We start from the raw sequence: 21,418 nt of genomic DNA, 5'->3' as shown, positions 1-21,418 counted from the left end.
TTGCTTTGGCTAGGGTCCAGTACTGTGTGCAATAAGAGTGGTGAGAGTGGGCACCCTTGTCTTGTTTCTGATTTTAGAGGAAAACCTTTCAGCCTTTCACCATTGAATATAATGTTGGCAGTGGGCTTGTCATAAATGGCCTTTATTGTGTTGAGATGTTTCTTCTATATCCAATTTTTGAGCATTTTTATCATAAAAGGGGGTTGTATTTTGTCAAGGGTTTTCTCTGCATCTATTGAGATATGATTTTTATCTTCTGTTGATGTGGTATATCACCTTTACTGATTTATGTGTATTGATCCATGCTTGCAACCTGGGGATAAATCCCACTTGATCGTGTATGATCCTTTTCATGTGCTTTCAATGTGAATTCAGTTTGCTAATATTTTGTTTTGAGAAATTTTAATCTATATTCCTCAGGGATATTGGTCTGTAATCTTTTCTTGTAATTCTTTACCTGGCTTTGGTATCAGTATAATGCTGGCCTTGTAAAATGAGTTTGGGAGTGCCCTGTCTTCATTTTTTGGAAAAGTTTGAGAAATTGGCATTAATTATTCTTTAAATGTCCAGTAGAATTCATCAGTGATACCATCTGGTCTTAGGCTTTTCTGTATCTGAGGGGTTTTGATTACTGATTCAGTCTCCTTACTCCTGTTAGTTTGTTCAGATATCCATTTCTTCATGGCTCAGTCTTGGTGGGTTGTGTTTCTAGGAATTCATCCATTTCTTCTAGGTTATCCAGTTTGTTGGTATATAATTGTTCATAGTAGTCTCTCATGATTGTTTGTGTGTCTGTCATATCAGTTGTGATGTCTCCTCTTTCAGTTATGATTTTGAGTTCTCCCTTTTTTTTTCTGAGTTAGTCTAGCTAAAGGTTTGTCAATTTTGTTTATATTTTGAAAAAAACAGCTTTGGGCTGCTGATTACTGTAATCACTAGTCTTTTTGTATCAATACAAAATAATAAAATATATATTTGAAAATTTAAGTTACCTGTCATGTACTTGGTCAAGAATTTCACATAGGGTTATATTTTTTCATTGTTTTACATCATGATATCATCTATTTGATCTCATTTTTTATTTCATATGAATAGGAAGAGACAAACCTATTCAAAACTATGATTTTTTTAAGGAAATTCTATAACTTTCTTTGATACTCATTCCATTAACAATATTTCTCTTTTTAGCTGTAATATTTTAATTACACAATTAATATATTAATAATTTCTTATTAAAAACTAAGACATTAGACATACACAGAGTAAAGAGTCTCTCTTTCCTTTCACCCATTCCCTGCCCCATGTCATTCTCCTTCCCCCCAGAGATAATTGCTATTAACAATTTAATGTGTGTCCTTCCAAAATTTTCCATATATACATATTTGTACATATACAAGCATAGGCAAATAGATTGAGGTTTGTTAAACTGTTTTTTTAAACCAAATCTGATAACATGAAGTTTGTATTGTACTTTACATTAGATGAGTTCAAGTCATGATTTCTTTTCTTACACAGTTATTCTGTAAGGCATTCTTCAGGGCTAGTTTTTTCTTTTTTAGCTAGTTCAAACAGTCATAACAAAATAGCATAGACTGGGCAGCTAAACAATAGAAATTTGTTTTCTCAGTTCTGGAGCCTAAAGTCAGAGCTCAGGTGCCAGCATTGGTCAGGTTCTGATGAAGGTGTTCTTCTGGGCTTGGAGACAGCCACATTCTCATTGTGCCCTAACATGGCTGGGAGAGAAAGCAAACTGTCTGGTGCCTCTTCACATAAGGGCATGAATCCCTCATAGGGCTCCATCCTCAAGACCTCATCTAAATCTACTTCCCAAAACTCTCCTCTCCAAATATCTGTATATGAATTTGGGGGGATGTAAACATTCAATCCATAACACTCAGACTTGTGCAACTTTAACTTTGTTTCATTAGTAATTTGAATAAAGGTGCCAAAACTTTTTAAGATACACTAAACCTAAAAAGAAAAAATACATATATTTAGGAATTTGAGAAACCGCTTTTTGAAATTCCAATATAATTAATGTAAAGTGTTATATTATTTTCAAGTGTACAATATAATGATTCAGCAATTTCATACATCACCCAGTGCTCATCATGATAAATGTACTCTTTAATTCCCATCACCTATTCCACCCAACGCCCACCCAACCCCCCTCTGGTAATCATTCAGTTTGTTCTCTATAGTTAAGAACCTGTTTTTTGGTTTCTCTCTTTTTTTTTTTTTTTTTGATTGTTTCCTTTCTTAAATTCCACATGTGAGTGAAATGTGGTATTTGTCTTTTCTCTGACTGCCTTATTTCACTTAACATTATACTCTTTAAATCCATCCATGTTCTTGCAAATTGCAAGATTTCATTCCTTTTTATGGGTGAATAATATTCCATTGGATATATATACTACATCTTCTTTATCCATTCATCTATTGATGGTCATTTGGGCTGCTTCCATAATTTGGCTATTATCAATAATGCTGCAATAAACATAGGGGTGCATATATCTTTTTGAGTTAGTCTTTTGTTTTCTTTGGGTAAATACCCAGGACCAGAGTTACTGGATCATATGAGAATTCTATTTTTAATTTTTTTGAGGAACCTCCATACTGTTCTCCACAGTGGCTGCACCAGTTTGTATTCTCACCAACAGTGCCCAAGGGTTCCTTTTTCTCCACATCCTCACTAACTCTTGTTGTTTCTAGTGCTTTTGATTTTAGCCATTCTGACAGGTGTGAGGTGACATCTCATTGTGGTTTTTGATTTGTATTTCCCTGATGATGACTGATTTTGAGCATTTTTTCCTGTGTCTGTTAGTAATCTATATGTCCTCTTTGGAAAATGTCTGTTCATGTCTTCTGCCTATTTTCCAATTGGATTTTTTTTTTTTTTTTGGTGTGGAGTTGTAGAAGTTATTCGTGTATTTTAGATATTAACCCCTTGTCAAGTACATCATTTGCAAATATCTTCTGCCATTCAATAGATTCTTTTTGTTTTGTTTATTGTCCTTTGCTATGCAAAAGCTTTTTATTTTTGTGTATTCCCAGTAGTTTATTTTTGCCTTTGTTTCCCTTGCCTTAGGAGACCTATCTAGAAAAATACTGCTATGGCTGATGTCAGAGAAATTACTGCCAAGGGCTCTTTTATGATTTCAGGTCTCACATTTAGGTTTTTATCCAATTTTAGTGTATTCTTGTTTATGGCATAGGAAAGTGGTCTACTTTCATTCTTTTGCATGTAGCTGTCCAGTTTTCCCACCACAAGTTGTTGAAGAGACTGTCTTTTTCCCTTTGCATATTCTTGCCTCTTTTTTCTTAAATTAACTGACCATATAATCATAGGTTTATTTCTGGGCTCTCTATTCTGTTCCATTGATCTATATGTCTCTTTCTGTGTTAGGACCATACTTTTTCAAGATTGCTTTGGCTCTTTGGGGGTCTTCTGTGTTTCCATGCAAAATTTAGGATTATTTGTTCTAGTTCTGTGAAAAATAACTATTGGTATTTTGATAGAGATTCTTTAAACCTGTAGATTACTCTGGATAGTACGGACATTTTAACAGAATTTGTTCTTCCAATCCATGAGCATGGAATAGCTTTCCATTAATTTGTTTCATCTTCAGTTTCTCTTATCATTGTTCTCTAGTTTTCAGAGTACAGGTCTTTCATCTCCTTGGTTATGTTTATTTCTAGGTATTTTATTATTTTTAGTGAAATTATAAATGAGATTGTTTTCTTAATTTCTCTTTCTGCTAATTTGCTGTTAGTGTATAGAAATGCAACAAATTTCTTCCGTATATTGATTTTGTATCCTGCAACTTTACTGAATTCACTTATCAGTTCTAATAGTTGTTTCGTGGGGTCTGTAGGGTTTTCTGTATCTAGTATCATGACAACTGCAAATAGTGAACATGTTACCTCTTCTTTACCAATTTGGATACCTTTTGTTTCTTCTCTGATTGCTGTGGCTAGGACTTCAGTACTATGTTGGATAAAAGTGGTGAAAGTGGACACGCTTGTCTTGTTCTTGATCTAGGAGAAAAGCTTTCAGTTTTTCATATATGGCCTTTACTATGTTGAGGTATGTTCCCTCTAAACCTATTTTGTTAAGGGTTAATCATTATTCTGCATCTATTGAAACGATCAAATGGTATTTATCCTTTCTCTTGTTGATGCGATATATCATATTTGATTTATGAATATTGAACCATTGCAACCCAGGAACAAATCCCACTTGATTGTGGTGAATGGTTTTTTTAATGTTTTTGGAATTGGTTTGCTAATATTTTGTTGAGGATTTTTGCATCTGTGTTCATCAGAGATATTGGCCTGTAATTCTTTTTTTTTTTGGTAGTGTTTTTATCTGGTTTTGGTGTAAAGGTAGTGCTGGCCTTATAGAATGAACTTGGAGGCTTTCCTTCCTCTTCTGTTTTTGGAATAGTTTGGGAAGAAGAGGTATTAACTATTCTTTAAATGTCTGGCAAAATTCACCTATGAAGTCATCTGGTCTTGGACTTTTGTTTGTAGGGATTTTTTTTTTTTTCCTGAATACCAGCAGTGAAATTGCAGTAGTAATTTGTTCAGATTTTCTACTTCTTCTTGATTCAGTTTTGGGAGGTGATCTGTTTCTAGGAATTTATTTCTTCTAGGTTGTCCAATTTGTTGGCATATAAATTTTCCGAATATTCTCTAATAATCCTTGTATTTCTGTGGTGTCAGTTATTATTTTGTCTTATTTCTGATTTTATTTGAGTCCTCCATCCCCCCACCTTTTTTTTTTTTTTTTTGATGAGTCTGGCTAAAAGGTTATCAATTTTATTGATCTCTTCAGAGAACCAGCTCGTGATTTCATTGATCTGTTCTATTGCTTTGTATTTTTTTTTTTTTTAGTTTCTATTTTGTTTCTGCTCTAATCTTTATTATTTCTTTCCTTTTACTGGTTTGGAGTTTTGTTCTTTTTATAGCTTTTTTAGGTGTAAAGTTAGGTTCTTATTTGACATTTTTCTTGCCTCTTAAGGTGAGCCTGTATTGCTCTAAACTTCCCTCTTAGAACAGTTTTTGCTTCATCCCAAATATTTTGGACTCTTGTGGTTTCCCTTGTACGTAACTTTTTTCTTACTGCTTTTAAAATTCTCTCCTGGGGCACCTGGGTTGCTCAGTTGGTTAAGTGTCTGCCCTCAGCCCAGGTCATGATCTCAGGGTCATGGGATCGAGCCCTGCGTCGGGCTCCCTGCTCAGTGGGTAATCTGCTTCTCCCTCTCCCTCTGTTCCTTCCCCCCTGCTCATGCTCTCTCTCTCTCTCAAATAAGTAAATCTTTAAAAAAATTTAAAATTCTCTGTCACCCTCTTGCACTATTGATGGAAATGCAAACTGGTGCAGCCACTGTGGAAAACAGAATGGGTTGCCTCAGAAAGTTAAAATGGAACTACCCTATGAGGAGTGCCTAGGTGGCTCAGTCAGTTAAGCATCCAACTCTTGATTTTGGCCCAGGTCATGATCACAGGGTCGTGAGATCAAGCCCAATGTCAGAGTCTGCACTGAGCATGGAGCCTGCTTAGGATTCTCTCTCCCTCTTCCTCTGCCCACCCCTCCTCACCCCCCAACACATGTGTACTCTCTCTAGGGAAAAAAAAAAACAAACTAAAAACAACTACCCTATGATCCAGCAATTGCACTACTGGGGATCTGCCCAAAGAATACAGAAACACTAACTTAAAGGGATACATACACCTCCAAGTGTATAGCAGTATTATTTACAATTGCCAAATTATGGAAACATCCCAAGTGTCCCTCCATAGATGAATGCATAAAGAAGTTGTGATATACAGACAATGGAATATGAGTCAGCCATAAAAAGAATGCAGTCTTGCCACTTGCAACAACACGGATGGAGTTGGAGTGTATAATGCTAAGGGAAGTAAGTCAGAGAAAGACAAATACCGTATGATTTCACTCATGTGAAATTTAAGAAAAAAAAAGGAAAAAAAAGAGACAAACCAAGAAATGGACTCTTACTATAAAGAACTAATGTCACCAGAAAGGAAGTGCGTGGGAGGATGGGTGAAATAGGTGATGGGGTTTAAGGAGTGCACTTGTGATAAGCACCGGGCACTTTAAAAAAAAAAAAAAAAAAAAAACCTTAAAAAACAAACCTTAAAATAAAAAATATAGATCTTTTAAAGTGTTCTTTAGCCCCAAATAGAAAGCTATATTATTTTACCCTTGCAAAAAACTTAACTTCCCATTAAAAAATAAGAATTCTCTGTCACTACTTTTTGCCATTTTAATTACTACTGTGTCTTGGTGTGGACCTCCTTGGGTTGATTTTGTTAGTGGGGGGGCTCTCTATGCCTCCTGGACCTGGATGTTTGTTTCCTTCCACATATTTGGGAAGTTTTCAGCTATTTTTTCTTCAAATAAATTTTCTGCCCCTTTTCCTCTCTCCTCCTTCTTGGGTCCCTATAATGTGAATGTTGTTACACTTGATGGTGTTGCTGAGTTCCCTTCATGTGTTCTCATTTGTTATTCTTTTTATTCCCTTGTTCAACTTGATTGCTTTCCATTACTCTCTCCTCCCGGTTGCTGATCCATTGTTTTGCTTCCTCTATTTATTCCATCTAGTGTATTTTTAATTTCATTTATTGAGATCTTTATCTCTGGTTCTTTTTTATGTTTTCTCTCTTTGGTGAGGGTCTCACTGAAATCCTCCACTCTTTTCTCAAGCCTGGGGAGTATCCACCAATACTTTAAATGCTTTATTAAGCATATTACTTAATCTCTGTTTTGTTTATTAGCTCCTTTGCTGTGATTTTGTCCTGTTCTTTCATAGGGACATATTCCTCTGTCTCATTTTGTCTAATTCCTTGTGTCTGTTTCTACGTGTTAGGAAAGTCAGCTATGTCTTCTGCTCTGGAAAGTAGAGGCCTTATGAAGAAGAGGTCCTGTAGTGCCCTGCAGTGCTGTGTCCCATTTATCAGAACCTGGCCCTTCAGGGATGTCTCGTGTGTTGTGTGCACCCTGCTGTTGTGACTGAGCCTCATTTGTCTTCAGTCTAGTTATTTAATGGCTCTCTTTGCCTGCCATGGGCAGGGTTTAGTCCCTGTGTTGTTAGTGAGCCCGTCTGGGGCCACGCTGGGCTTGAGTTGAGTCAAACCAGGCACAGGCCCAGGATGCAGTGGCACCAAACTGCGGGGTGCTCTCCCTGAAAAGCTTTTGTATGTGGCCAGGGCCTGCAGGCAGACCAGATGTCTGCCCCCAGCCCATGGCTGGGGCTGCAGTAGGGCAGGGGTGTGTGGCTATCTTCCCTTACCCCAGTGTAGGCGTCACTTTGGAGTGCTGCTGGGCCCTGGTGGGGCTGCTTCACATTGCCAGGTTTGTGGCACCACTTTGGATGGGTTCTGGTCCAGGGCATATTGGAGGGGTCAGGTTCACAGGAGAATGAGTGGGTGGGGGAGGGAAATGGCACCTGCCAGCTCATTTGTTCTTGGAGAAGTCTCCTAAAGATCTTGCCTGGGGGCACCTGGGTGGCTCAGTCAGTTAAGCGGCTGCATTCGGCTCAGGTCATGATCCCAGGGTCCTGGGATCAAGCCCCACATCGGTCTTCTTGCTCAGCGGGGAGTCTGCTTCTCCCCTGCTTGCCATTCCCCCTGTTTGTGCTTTCTCTCTCTCTCTCTCTCTCTCTCTCGCTGTCACTCTCTCTGGGTCAAATAAATAAGTAAAATCTTAAAAAAAAAAAGATCCCGGCCTGTCCAGCACACACTCTGAGAGGAGAATACAAATCTCCCTCCCATATATCCCAGGGGTCTTCAAACTGCTGCTTCTACACTGTAGCTCTGTGGGCTGTCTGTTGTGCTGTCTTTTTAAGGTTAAAAACTCAGTTTCCTCTCATACTCTGGCTCTCCCAGAGCCAGCCAGCTGACTTAGAAGTTCCAGGTGTTAAGCCCCACTGATTGTAAGAACTCATGAAGTTAAGTCTCTCTGGTTTTCAAAGCCAAATGTTATGGAGATTTGTCTTCCCAGCGTGGGGCCCCTGTGTCTGGGGTGCCTGGTGTGGGAGCTGCTCCTCTCCCTTCCTCCCAAGGACAGTCTCATGGGTCAGTTTTGTTCCCGACTGTGTTTCGGCCCTTCCTAATGTGGCCTCTTCTCTACATTTAGCTGTGGAGAGTCTGTTCTGCCAGTCTTTGGGTCATTTTCTGGGTTATTTACGTGGATGTGGTTGTTTATCTACTTGTATCCATGGGATGAGGTGAGCTTAGGGTCCTTGTACTCCACCGTTTTCCCAGGAAGACCGGAATTTGGATAATCTTAACAGAGCACAAAGTTGGGGCTGAAATGAAAAAGATAAATTCAAAAAGAACAAAAGCTTAAAATCCCATTTAAGTAAAAAAAAAAAAAATGAGTTGTATAAGTGTAGGATGGATAAGGTTTGAATTTGACAGCAATTAACATGAAAATCACCTGATAATGTTTGTTGACAAGTGCTGCTGGCGCAGCGTGTGAATGCAATCTCATGATACCTTAATAGAAACAATCTCATCAGAAGAGGCCACCAGTCCTTCTGCACGGCTCCCTGAGTAGGCACTTTCAGAATACCATATTCCAATACAGCAAATATAAGGAAAAATACAACTGAAGCAGTGATTTCATTTCTGTCTGGAATACTGTGGATACTGAGTTTGTAGCGTTAATTACTAAATTCCTGTGAAGTGAGTGGTGATATAATTAGTATAAAATAAGTTTGAATTTCATAGAGTAGTATATGTAATAAAATACTTGGTAGATTTGTAGAAAGTAAGCAACAACTTGGTATTTTTATGATAAAAGTGCATAGTTAATTCCTTGATTATATTCCACATAAGTTTCAAGAGACCATGGTCTAAATCCTTGCTACTCAAAGTGTGGTCTGTGGACCAGTAGCATCAACCTCACCCAGGAGTTTGGTAGAAATGCAGATGTTTGGGCCCCGTCCCAGACCAAGTTAATGAAAACTTGTACTTTAGCAAGATCCTCAGGCAATTTGTATGATAATTAAAGTTTAAGAGCATGAAAAATTCTGGAACCTTCAAGTGTGTTCAGTGAGAGCTTTAAAAAGCTATAAAGGGGCCACTAAATTTCTTTTATATTATCTTAAAGCACGATGCCTTTCCTTGGATAGAATAATAAAAATGAAGGACAGTGCATTAGTGATGACTTGTGATTATTTCATTGTCCTTCTAGGCAGTTCCGTCATTCTTACATTTTCATAGTTTTTTTTCTTTTCTTAGCACAAATTTAAATGCCTGAGTAGTAATGAGATAATTTCTGGGATGATTAAATAACAAGATGTTTTAAAATATAGAAAATAGAAAATCACTAAGATCCCACAACGTATCTTAGATTTATAAAAGAGTCCACAGGACTCATGTTAAATGCAAAATAGAATGAGTTTTATTCTACTTTAAAAATATACAGGTTTTTTTTCTTTGTTTTTTGGAAGAAAGAATCGTCTGAAAAAGAAATTCAAAAAATTGGGTCCAGTACACCCTGATGACATATCCGGTGTTAAGAGGGTTAAGGATCTTATGCAATGTACTGGAAACCACATCACACGTATGAAAATCTAGGTAGGAATGCAAAGTAATATAAAATTTAAGTATCAGGTGAATCCTGTAAAGATTGAGAACAATGAGAGTTTCATTAATTCATTCACTAATTATTACGCAGTAGCTATGCACCAGGCATTGTTCTTAGAACTGGGGATAAAGTGGCCTATTGGAGACCTATTGGAAGGGCCAGACAATAAACTAGCCAGTGAAAGTTTGTATAATAAGTGCTATCCAGGAAAAACAGAGCAGGTAAGGAGACAGAGATTCTGCATCACAGATCAGGACACCACAAGGCAAACGCTTTCCTCTTCCCTTTGTAATTAGGCCCATGAGAGATGGATCCGGAAAGCGCTGGAGGAGGAGTTTCCCTTTGACCAGACACTGAGTGAAATGAGATAAAGAGCCATGTGGGGGAAAACAGAACGTAGCAAACAAAACTGCAGTGATCTGTTCTAAATAAACCTTTCTTCTCCTTAATTGAGGGAAGCTGCCCTGCAGCCTCAGGGCTCCCCAGGATGTAGCTAAAATCAACCCCTCTTTTTTTGGTCCCCTTACTGTTCTGAGATGTGCTGCAGCATAGCAGACGTAAGTGGGAGCTCTACAAAGAGCCCTACCTCTGCCACCCCAGCTCTGAAACCTTTCACTCGGAAGGGATAAAAGACACAGATTGTTACTGAACTTCGTTCACACTTCACACAGCAGCCAGTCATGAGCTCACGGTCTCAATTTCCACGTCTGTAAACTGTGAAAAATATGCAACTTGCAGGACTGTTGTGAAAATCCTAGATAATATATATCCCATGCCTAGCATACCGGTGTTTGGTAAACAGGTGCTGTTATCATTACTCATTGTTATGGTTCATTTATATTTCTTTTCAGTTGTGGTAACGAAATACGTCCCCCCAGATGCTTCAATACCTGACCTAGATGGTTTCAGTCTCGTGAAAATTACTCTGTAAGACAGACAGTAACAATTCAGAGTTCCTCTAAATGAGTGAGAATTCCCTACCTATTTTGTGTCCTCAGCTGCTCCCTCCAGGGCACCGTGCTGGGAGGTAGATGGTGAGTGGGTTTGCAAATTCGTGTAAAATACGCATAAGTACACCTTATGGGAAGTCAGCTGCACGAAAGCCAGAGAATTTCATATGTCTACTTCTAGCCATTCTCTAAACTTTCTAGTTTGGTTCACAAATGTAAACACATTCCGATTCTTCAGACACACGAGAGACTGGCTAAGAACCATCCCTCAGGGGTCACCAAAAGAAGGGTCAACGTTAGGCAGCCATCTGGAGCCTTGGGAGCAAAACAGAGGTGTCGCTGTGAGACAGTACTCCGCTTTGTGTCCCTTGTCTTCTGGAAGGAGATGCCATCTCCCTCTCAGTTCTGTACAACTCAGCCTTGACCCTGAGGGTCCCAGGAAGGTTTCAGAGTTGTATCTGGTTAGTCTAAGAAGGATGTATTCCTGAGCTGGTTGGATCCCATTTCCTGACCTGCCATTATCAAATGCTTCGGATTTCGTTTTCTCTGAAAAAAAAATTTTTTTTTTAAGGCAAAGATTTGGATACCGTGTCGTCTTACAAACTCAACAGTCTGTCTCATGACCGTAATGACTTTTGCTCATTTTAAAAAGAAGTGAGGAAAGAGTTGGTAGTGGGAAATAACTATTCTGATCAAATAAGTGTCCTTAAAATGTTCTATAAAACTGTATCAACAAAATAGGACAAACACCAAGATCTTGAATCACCGCATTATACAATACAATGCCCATGATTGATAAATGCTAAAACCCCCAAAACGCCTAAAACATAAATAAAGGAAGGGGCATGAAGAAGAAGGAGTGAAGGCATGAGGGAGGGAAGAGAGGAAGGGAAAGGGAGGAAGGAGCTGAGCTCCAGCCAGCATAGCTGGGAGGGGGTGCGAGGCCCAGTCAGCACTGTGCTGGCTTAAAAAGTAGGTATGCTTTTCATGGCTCTCCTGTTTCCAAGTACTCTCAGAAAAAGGTAGCTGAGGCCGGAGCGCCTGGCCAGCCTGTCGACCAGCACTGCGAGCTGCATGGCACAGAGCCAGGAAGACCATCTCAGCTTTGTGTAAGGAGTCAGCCCAGTGGGTTTGCCTCGGATGGGTCACCACTGCCTCCAAGTGGTGGTCTTCCTAGTGGCAGTAGAACAAGGAGCAGGGGCAGGACATCATCTGGGTGTTGTGCAGCCCTGCCCCTCTGGTAGAGATGAGCATGGTGTGAGGAGTGAGGATGGCAGGTGCAGTGCATGTCATGAGGTGGGTGGAGGCTAGCTTGCTCTGAGTTCCGGCTCGTCCATTAGAAAGATCTGTTTCTAGTGCTCTTGATGATTTTCTGTAAATCCTTTCTGTATAGAATCATTTCCCTTGGCACAAAGAACATCTTCAGTTTACATTGTAGCACACTTCTGCTGGCTACAAACTCTCTCACTGTGGCATCACATGAAAATGGTCTTATTTCACCTTCATTTTTGAAGGATATACTGTTCGACCTTGCAGTCCCCAAGCAACCACTGATTTGCTTTCTGTCACATATGTTTATATTTCCTAGAATTTCATGTAAATGGAAACACAGTGTGTTCTCTCTCAGTCTAGCTTCTTCGTAATTTTGAGATCCATCTGTGTTGTGTGTGCATCAATAGTTCTTTTATTTTGTTGAGTAGTATTTCATTGTACAGATACGCCACAATTTATCCATTCACCTGTTGATGGACATTTGGAAGGTTTCCATTTTTTTAGCTATTACAAATAAAGCTTCCATGAATATTTGTATAAAAGTCTTTGCAAGCATACATGCTTTACTTTTTCTTGGGTAAATACACCTAGAAGTAGTATGCTGGATCATATGGTAGGTGAATATTGATGTTTTTACCAAACTGCTAAACTATTTTTCAACGTGGTTGCTCCATTTTACATTCTTAGTAGCTGTGGTAAGCAAGCAGGGATACACAAATAAAGCTCCACTTGCTTCTGATCTTTCTATCCTTCAGCCATTGTTATACACAGCCATAAATTAAACTTAGTCATGGAATATTCCACTGGATGGTTACCCAAAGAAAACAAAAACACTAATTCAAAAAGATATATGCACCCCTCTGCTTATTGCACCACTATTAACAATGGCCAAGATATGGAAGCAGCCCAAGTGTCCATCAATGTATGAATGGATAAAGAAGATGTGGTATATATCTACAGTGGAATACTATTCAGCCATAAAAAATGAGATCTTGCCATTTGTGACAACATGGATAGACCTAGAGGGTGTTATGCTAAGTGAAAGAAGTCTGACGGAGAAAGACAAATACCATATGATTTCACTTAGATGTGGAATCTAAAAAACAAAAGCAGAAACAGAACCACAGAGAACAAACTGATGGTTGCCAGAGGGGAGGTGGGGGAGGGGAAGGGCCAAATGGATGAAGGGGAGTAGGAGATACAAGCTTACGGTTCTGGAACGAAGAAGTCATGGGCTTGAAAGATAGCACACGGGGAATATTGTCAGTGGTCCTGTAACAGCATGGACACGTAGCATTACGGTGACATTGTAACAGCACTGTATGGGGACAGATGGTAGCTGCACTTGTGGGGAGCACAGCATAGCTTACAGAGTTGTCAGATCACTATGTTGTATGTCTGAAACCAATGTAACATTGTGTGTCACTTGTACTTCAATAAAATAAATAAAAATAAAGTTCTGGAACATGGACTTTACTATGTGGGCAAGGGGAAATCCCTGAAGTTGTTCTAGACATGGGGATGGAGAATTGTTTGGCAGAGAATTATGTGGCCTGGGGAATTTGGATCACAGTCTGGAGAGGAAGCCATGGCCATGGATGGGCGTCTTCCTTGGTTCCTAGGATTTCCTGTGTAGAGCTGCACAGCCACGGCATGGCTAGTATGGGGTTCAGGACAACATTCCTCTTGCCGAGGTGTAAGGGCAGTTCTGTTGCCCTCTTCTCATCTGTCCAAATAACCATCTTTAAAAACTCACCTTAAGCGCCCCCCCCCCCGCCGCAGGGTCCTCTGTCATTGTGGCAGTTCTGTGTATCTCTTCCTACTCAGTTGTTTGCTGTTTGCCTTTCTCTGTATGTGTCACTTTCACAATTTGTAAGCTTCTGAGTCCCTTTTGTCCTATGGCTGAATATTTTCTTCCTCTCTGTTCTTAACAGTACATGCCTGAAGCTTCTCTCATATTTAAGACATTAATATTGTAATTATTGATTTACTTGTCAGTATCCTGTGTAAAGATGAGTACCATGTCTCATTGGACTTCGTATTTCAGCATCTAACATAGTGCTGGCACATAGTAATGTTCAGAAAATTGGTTAATGAATCAATACATTAATAACTGAAAGACTGGAATGTCCCTTCTTTTTTATTTATTGAAGTATAATTTAGATACAGTGTTATATGAGTGTACAATGTATTGATTCTATACATTACTCAGTGCTAACCATGATAAATGTAGTCACCATCTGTCACCATACAACGTTATTACAATATTATTGACTGTATCCCCTATGCTGTACTTTTCATCCCTGTGACTTATTTCTTTTATAACTGGGAGTTTGTACCTCTTTATCCTGTATATTTTGCCCATCCCCCCACCTGCCTTCCCTCTGGCAACCACCAGTTTGTTCTCTGTATTTAAGAAGTCCATTTTCTTTTTTCGTGTTTTAGATTCCACATACAAGTGAAATTATATGGTATTTGTCTTTCTCTGTCAGACTTCTTTCACTTAGCATAATATCCTCTAGGTCCATCCATGTTGTTGCAGATGACACGATCTCTCTGTTTTATGGCTGCATGATAATCCATTGCATATATACACCACATCTTCTTGATCCACTCATGTGTTGATAAACAGTTGGGTTGCTTCCATAACTTGGCTATTGTAAATAATACTGCAATAAACATAGGGGTGCATGTATCTTTTCAAATTAGTGTTTTTGTTTTCTTTGGGTAGATGCCCAGTAATGGGATTACTGGATCCTGTGCTATTTCAGTTTTAACTTCGGGGGGAATCTCCATACTGTTTTTCACAGTCGTTGCACCAATTTAGTTTCCCATGAACAGTGCATGAGGGTTCCCTTTTCTCCACATCCTTACCAAAACTTGTTATTTTTTGTCTTTTTGATACTAGCCATCTGACAGGTGTGAGGTGATATCTCCTTATGTTTTCAGTTGGTTTTCCCTGACAGTGATGTTGAACATCTTTTCACGTGTCTTTTGGCCATCTGTATATCTTCTTTGGAATAATGTCTATTGACATCCTCTGCCCATTTTTAAATTGGAGTATTTGTTTTTGGGTAGGGAGTTGTATGAATTCTTCATATATTTTGGGTATTAACTCCTTACTAGATATATCATTTGAAAATATCTTCTCCCATTCAGTAGATTGTCTTTTTGTTTTGTTGATGGTTTCTTTTGCTGTGCAAAATCCTTTCATTTTAGTATAGTCCCAGTAGTTTTGCTTTGTTTCCCTTGCCTAAGGAGACAGATCCATAAATATATTGCTAAGGGCAATGCCCAAGAGATTACTGCCTGTGTTTTCTTTTAGGAGTTTTATGATTTCAGGTCTCACATTTAGGTCTTTAATCCATTTTGAGTTTAGTTTACTCTAGCTTTGTTCTTAAAATTACTTTGGCTGTTTGAGGTCTTTTGTGGTTCCATACAAATTTCAGTATTTATTCTATTTCTGTGAAAAACACTAAAGGTATTTTGATCGTGATTGCATTGATCTGTAGATTGCTCTGGGTAGTATAGACATTTTAACAATATTAATTCTCCTAATCCACGAGCATGGTGTATCTTTCCATTTGTTTGTGTCACCAGTTTATCAGTGTCTTACCAACTTTCATCAGTTGTCTTATTAAAGTTTTCAGAGAATAAGTCTTTTCACCTCCTTGGTTAAATTTATTTCTAGGTATTTTATTCTTTTTGGTGCAACTGTAAATGGGATTGTTTTTTAGATTTCTCTTTCTGCTACTTCGTTATTAGTGTATAGAAATGCAACAGATTTCTGTATGTTAATTTTGTATCTTGCAACTTTACTGGATTTATTTATCCATTTTAATAGATTTTGGTGGCGTCTTTAGGATTTTCCATCTGTAGCATCATGTCATCTGCAAATAGTGACAGTTTTACTTCTTCCTTACCAATTTGGATGCCTTTTGCTGCTTTTTCTTGCCTGATTCCTGCAGCTACAACTTCACAGAACCATACTGAATAAATGTGGTGAGAGTGCACATCTTTGTCTTGTTCCTGATCTTAGAGGAAAAGCTTTCAGCTTTTCACTGCCAAGTATGATGTTAGCTCCTAGGGGGGTTTTCAGATACAGCCCCTATTATGTTAAGGTATGGACCCTCTGAACCCACTTTGTTGAGAGCCTTCTTCATGAATGGATGTTGTATTTTGTCAAATGCTTTTTCGACACCTATTGAGATGATCATATGGTTTTTATTCTTCCTCTTGTTAATGGGATATATCAGATTGATTTGCAAATATTGAACCACCCGTGCATCTCTGGAATAAACCCCACTTGATCCTTTTTAACGTGTTGTTGGAATCGATTGCTAATATTCCATTGAGGATTTTTGTGTCTATGTTCATCAGATACTGGCCTCTGGGGTTTTTTGTTGTTGTTGTGTTATTTTGTTCTGTTTTTATAGTGTCCTCTGGTTTTGTTACCAGGGTAATGGTGTGGAATGCCCTTTGTTATTCAGTTTTTCCACTCTGCTCTCTCTCCATATCTTCCACTCTCTTTTATTTCTGGTATTCCACTGTTACTAAATTTCTGCAATATTATAGAACTAATACAAGCTTTGTAACCTTTAGAGTTTTCTTAGACCTACAGATGTGAGAAAATGGATTTTGGACCATAGCAGACAGACTGAAAAAGTTTAAACATGTGTGGGTGTGTGGGTGGATGTGGCAATGAAAGGAAGATTTCATTGGTAATTTGTTATGAGGGTGGGTTCATCAGTGAAGTTAACATTCTTTGCTCAAGAATGAGAGGCCTCAGGATTGATCTGCTCTTTTCTAATGGCAACACAAACTTACTCTGTCACACTGACATGTGAGGTAGGTGACCTTTCTCAAGTCTAGAGGTCTCCCAAGATGTCCTTCATAGAAACCAAAACACTGGATAAAAACTTTCATGCTTGGTTTAGCCCAGATACTTTTTATAGAGCTACAACGAAATAATAAAGGTCCTGATACATGGCCAGCAGGTGTAGGTGCTAACAAATGTCAGCCACTAATCCTCATCCACTCTCTCAAGCTTCCTAAAGTCCCCAAAGATCTAAGTTTCCTTGAAATTTTCTCAGGATCAAAGTCACAAACAACAAACAGTTCTAAACGGGGGCACCTGGGTGGCTCAGTCGTTAAGTGTCTGCCTTCGGCTCAGGTCATGATCCCAGGGTCCTGGGATCGAGCCCTGCATGGTGAGAAGCCTGCTTCTCCCTCTCCCGCTCCCCTGCTTGTGTTTCCTCTCTTGCTGTCTCTTTCTCTGACAAATAAATAAATAAAATCTTAAAAAAAAAAAAAGAAATAGGTCTAAATGGTAGGTGCCAATCACCAAAAGTACAGATCCTTTTCAGATGCCAGTAACTCAGTTCTCCTCTTTGGCACTTATACTTTCTTTGAGAATGAGATGCTTTGACTGCACTCCCACTGTTGATTATACAGAGTGTTCTAGATGAACGTCCTGGGGGCTGTCACACTCAGCTCACCGATCCACTGGCCCCAAACTCCTCTTCAAAGATCCCTTTCCTAGGAACACTGCAACCATAAGATTCTTAGCAGAAATTCTCCTATCCCAACCCAAATCCACTTAAAGTGGCAGTAATAATCTGATATACCCTAGTGACACTGCTTACTGTGATATTAAATACATATTCATGTATAGAAACGTTTTGAAAACAAAATATGAAGGTTATGAAAAATAAGTCCCCTTTAATTAAAGCTTTAGATTCAGCTTTGTAAAATACAACTCAGCTGAATTTTCATTTAACAATTACATTATATCCTGTAGGTATAGACCCTCCCTGTTGTTTGCACACAACTTCTGTTAATTGCAACAATAGACGTTGCTTATGGGAAAGCTTATGCCTCAAAGCATTTTAGGGGGAAATGAAATTAAGGCCAATAACCCTTCAGTGTTTAAATGTACCAAGCCTGTTTTCCAGAACTCCTGTTGCCTAAGGAAAGGAAAAAGGAATTGTTTCCTTCCAAATCCACACAAGCTCGTGAAGGGTGAGGCTGCATTTAACTCGTCCATTTTCCTAAAGTCTTTATAGCCGAAATCCCTGAAGCTAGGACTGGGAGATTCTGGCCACTGTTCTGTTGGTAGTGGTCTGTTTTGAGAGTTTCCCCCAAAACCCCACTTCAGTCATTTTTTCTTTATCTTTTCAGGAGCATCTAAAGGCCTTTGATGATGAAATCAATGCTCTTTTGGACAGTATGTTTGGACCTCGAGGTAAGTAAGCGACTCGAGGACTTCGCGTCGAAGACGGTTTCGTCACTTCTGGGTGTCTTTTAAACAGGATGGTGCTCAACATGTAGAGATTTAACTTCCCTCACCTTTGATATCCTTCTCCCGGAACATCCAGAAGGCCTCAGTTCTCCTGCTCAACCTTCCTGGGATGAAAGTCCTGGAGCCGCAAGCAGGGACGGAGCGTGGTGCGGTGCTCCGCTTCGGTGCCTCACGGCTACCAACGCAGCCGCCGCCGTCCTGCCCTCCGCGCCTTCCTCGGCTCTCGCCGCCGCCCCTCCCCGCCCACCTTCCGCACCTGCGCAGTCAGCCGTAGTCTCTGCGCTTGCGTATCTCAGTGGGGCGCGCGCTCGCTTTGCCCAGGCTGTGGCTGGAGTGGCTGCGCGCCTGCCCACTCGACCGTCCCCAGTCACCAGGGTCTCACCGCGGGGCACCGTCCCGTCCAGCGCCTGTCAGGGCGCCAGGGACGTCGTAGTCACCCTACACAGCTTGCAGATGAATGAGTATTTCCCAAACAACATGCTTTCGCTTGAGCCCTGCTGGTTCACAGACTGGAAAATCTGTGGTTCTCTACAGGGTATTTCCCCAGCACTGTTGGGTAGGGGGTGGAGGGAAAGGAGGTTTTCCGGTCTTTGAAAAACCTTTAAATAGAATCATGTAGAGATGATTTAGACCACTTCAGTCTCTATATAGGCTTTACAAGCTATCCTAAATTAATGACTGTTTGTATAATTTTAATATAATGATACTGTGATTGTATAGAGCTTTAAAAAAAAAAAAGATTTTAAGTAATCCCTGCATCCAACATGGGGCTCAAACTCACAACCCCGAGATCAAGAATCACCCGCTCCACTAACTGAGCCAGCCAGGTGCCCCTGTATGGAGCTTGTAAAAATTTTCACATAGCCTTTTTTCCCCCCAGTTTATCTTTGTGACGATCCTCTGGGGTAGGCAGGATATCTGTATCTCATAAGCTTTAATGACTGGTCTCTGCCTCACAGTTCTCGTGGGTGGGAAGGAGAACGGTTCATGCAGAGGGCACAGTGCTCTAACTTGGGCATGCGGGGTTTCTTGGTGTCTGTGGCTTTCTATTTGACACTGCCACTAGAGAGTGAAACAGTGGTTTCTCCGACCCGAGTTCACCTGAGCTTTGTGTTTACTAAGATCACCATGATCTGGAATTCTGCGGTTGAGGGGTCACAGAAGGATCGGCTTGCAGTAGTTTACTCAGCTCTGGTCCGTTTTATGGAAAGTTCTTTTGTAGCGAGGAGATTGTAAGATTGTTGACAACTGGATCAGGTGACCTCCACAATGACAGGGAATCTAGCATCTGGGCCATCGGGAATCTGTTTTCCTTTACTAAAAGTGGCACAAGCTTAAGTTGACTGGCAGGCCAGCTCATAGACTTCTGGGTGTTCCCTCGTCTCTTGCGTATTTACTTATTCCATATTACCATTAAGGAATATTGTTGGGGGCAGATATCTGACACAGATGCAGAGCTAACACTTATGTCCCAAAGATAATCTTATTACAAGTATTTATTTCTATCTTTTGGTTGGGACAGTTACTCTGCTTGACCAATGTGGTGAACATTTACAGGACCATGACAAAACAAACAACTTTAGGTGCTGTGTTAGTTTTGTAATATGTGCCTGACCCATTGTACCAGTTGATCTACATTTAATGACTCAGAACTAAGTGGATGCATAAGTGAGACAGAGGAGAAGTAGAAGGCCTGGGCCCTCTCTCACAGAGCATATATTGTGGGGCGGGGGAGGTCAAACCACCCCATCCGAAACAACTGGAAAGCAAGAAAGTAAACCATGTGTACTGGTTTTCTAGGGCGACAGTAACAAAGTACCACAAGCTCCATGGCTTAAAGCAACAGTGATTATTGTCTCACAGTTCTGGAGGCTATAAGTCTGAAATCAAGGTGTTGGAAGGGCCGTGTTCCCTCTGAGGTTCTAGGGAACAGCCTGTTCCCTGCCTCTATCCCAGCTTCTGGTGGTGTCAGTAATCTTTGGCATTGCTTGGTTTGGAGATGTCTCTCCTCAGTCTCTGCCTTCATCGTCACATGGCTTCTCCTCCCTGTGTCCCTGTGTCCAAATCTCCCCTTGTTATATAGGGCACCCGTCACTGGGCTAGAGCCCACCTGATCTAGTATGACATCATCTTAACTTGGTCATACCTGCAAAGACCCTATTTCCAAGTAAGGTCACAGTCACACAGGTCTCAGGAGTTAGGACTTGAACATACCTTCTGGGGGACAGAGTTCAATCCATAACACTGTAACAGGAGGTAGGGTAGCAGTTTAGGGCAAATATTTAACTTTTTTACTCTCTGTGCCTCAATTTTTCTCAGGCCTTAACTGGGGATAATAATATCACCTATATGGTGGATGTGTCTATTACCTTGACTGTGGTGATGGCATCGTGGGTGTTTGCTTAAGTCCAAACACATCAAATTGTACACATTAAATATGTGCAGGTATATCAATTATACCTCAGTAAAACCGTTAGAAATATCATCTACATCATTAGATTGCTCTGAGAATTAAATACGTGAATGCATGTAAAAGGCTTAGTGCTCTGTAAATGTTAGTTGTAATAACAGTTACAGCCATAATAATAATTCTAAAATGAGACTTGTGGGTTGCCTGGGTGGCTCAGTGGGTTAAGTGTCTGCCTTTGGCTCAGGTCATGATCCCAGGGTCCTGGGATCGAGTCCCGCATCGGGCTCCTTGCTACGTGAGGAGCCTGCTTCTCCCTGAGCCTGCCATTCCCCTGCTTGTCTCCACGCCCCCCCCCTTTCTCTCTGACAAGTAAATAAAATCTTTATAAAAAAAATAAAATGAGAATTGTTATGCAGATGAGGAGCTGTAGTTAATGAAAGAGCACTAGGAAATGGCTCCCTTCAAAAGGCAGGATGTTTATCTGGTCTTGAGAGGTGTGTAGGATTTAGATATGGAGGTGGACACTAGGAAGTGGCAGGCACATAGCACAGACTTTTATGACTAGTGATTACCAGCTAGTTCTATGAAAGTTAATCTCTATTAGTCACATGGACGCTGAGATGAGCCCCTTTCCTACCTTGTTACCTCTGTCACAACCAGAGGGGTTTCCAGAACAGGAGACGGGACAGTGAGGGCTTGAGAAGGCACTTTCCTTGGTACTGTCTGTCCGGTGGGGCGGGGTGAGGGAAGCCGGGGTGCACAGGGTAGGTAGAGTGGAGCAGAAAGAGGGGCAGAGATGTGGGAAGAGCAGAGACAGGAAGAAAAGGGCATGATCTGCTGCAGAAATCTGTTCCTTCCAACTCTAT

General features: G+C 40.3%; 1 protein-coding gene across 2 annotated transcripts in view; it reads left to right on the top strand.

Moving 5' to 3' along the window:
* The window catches only part of ELOVL2 (ELOVL fatty acid elongase 2), a 69,410-nt gene that overhangs the window by 27,902 nt on the left and 20,090 nt on the right, over positions 1–21,418 (top strand). For both annotated transcript variants that reach the window (XM_025891265.2, XM_073877573.1), the window contains exon 2: positions 18,022–18,085. In XM_025891265.2, the coding sequence (XP_025747050.1) occupies positions 18,022–18,085 (64 nt within the window). The remainder of the gene's footprint in view (positions 1–18,021; positions 18,086–21,418) is intronic.

Source organism: Callorhinus ursinus, unplaced genomic scaffold (genome assembly GCF_003265705.2).
Source record: "Callorhinus ursinus isolate GAN/ISIS: 27379988/994484 unplaced genomic scaffold, GSC_fseal_2.0 scaffold26, whole genome shotgun sequence".
Taxonomy (NCBI): Eukaryota; Metazoa; Chordata; class Mammalia; order Carnivora; family Otariidae; genus Callorhinus; species Callorhinus ursinus.
The sequence above is the reverse complement of the archived record's forward strand: the minus strand, read 5'-3'. Positions and strand labels throughout refer to the sequence as shown.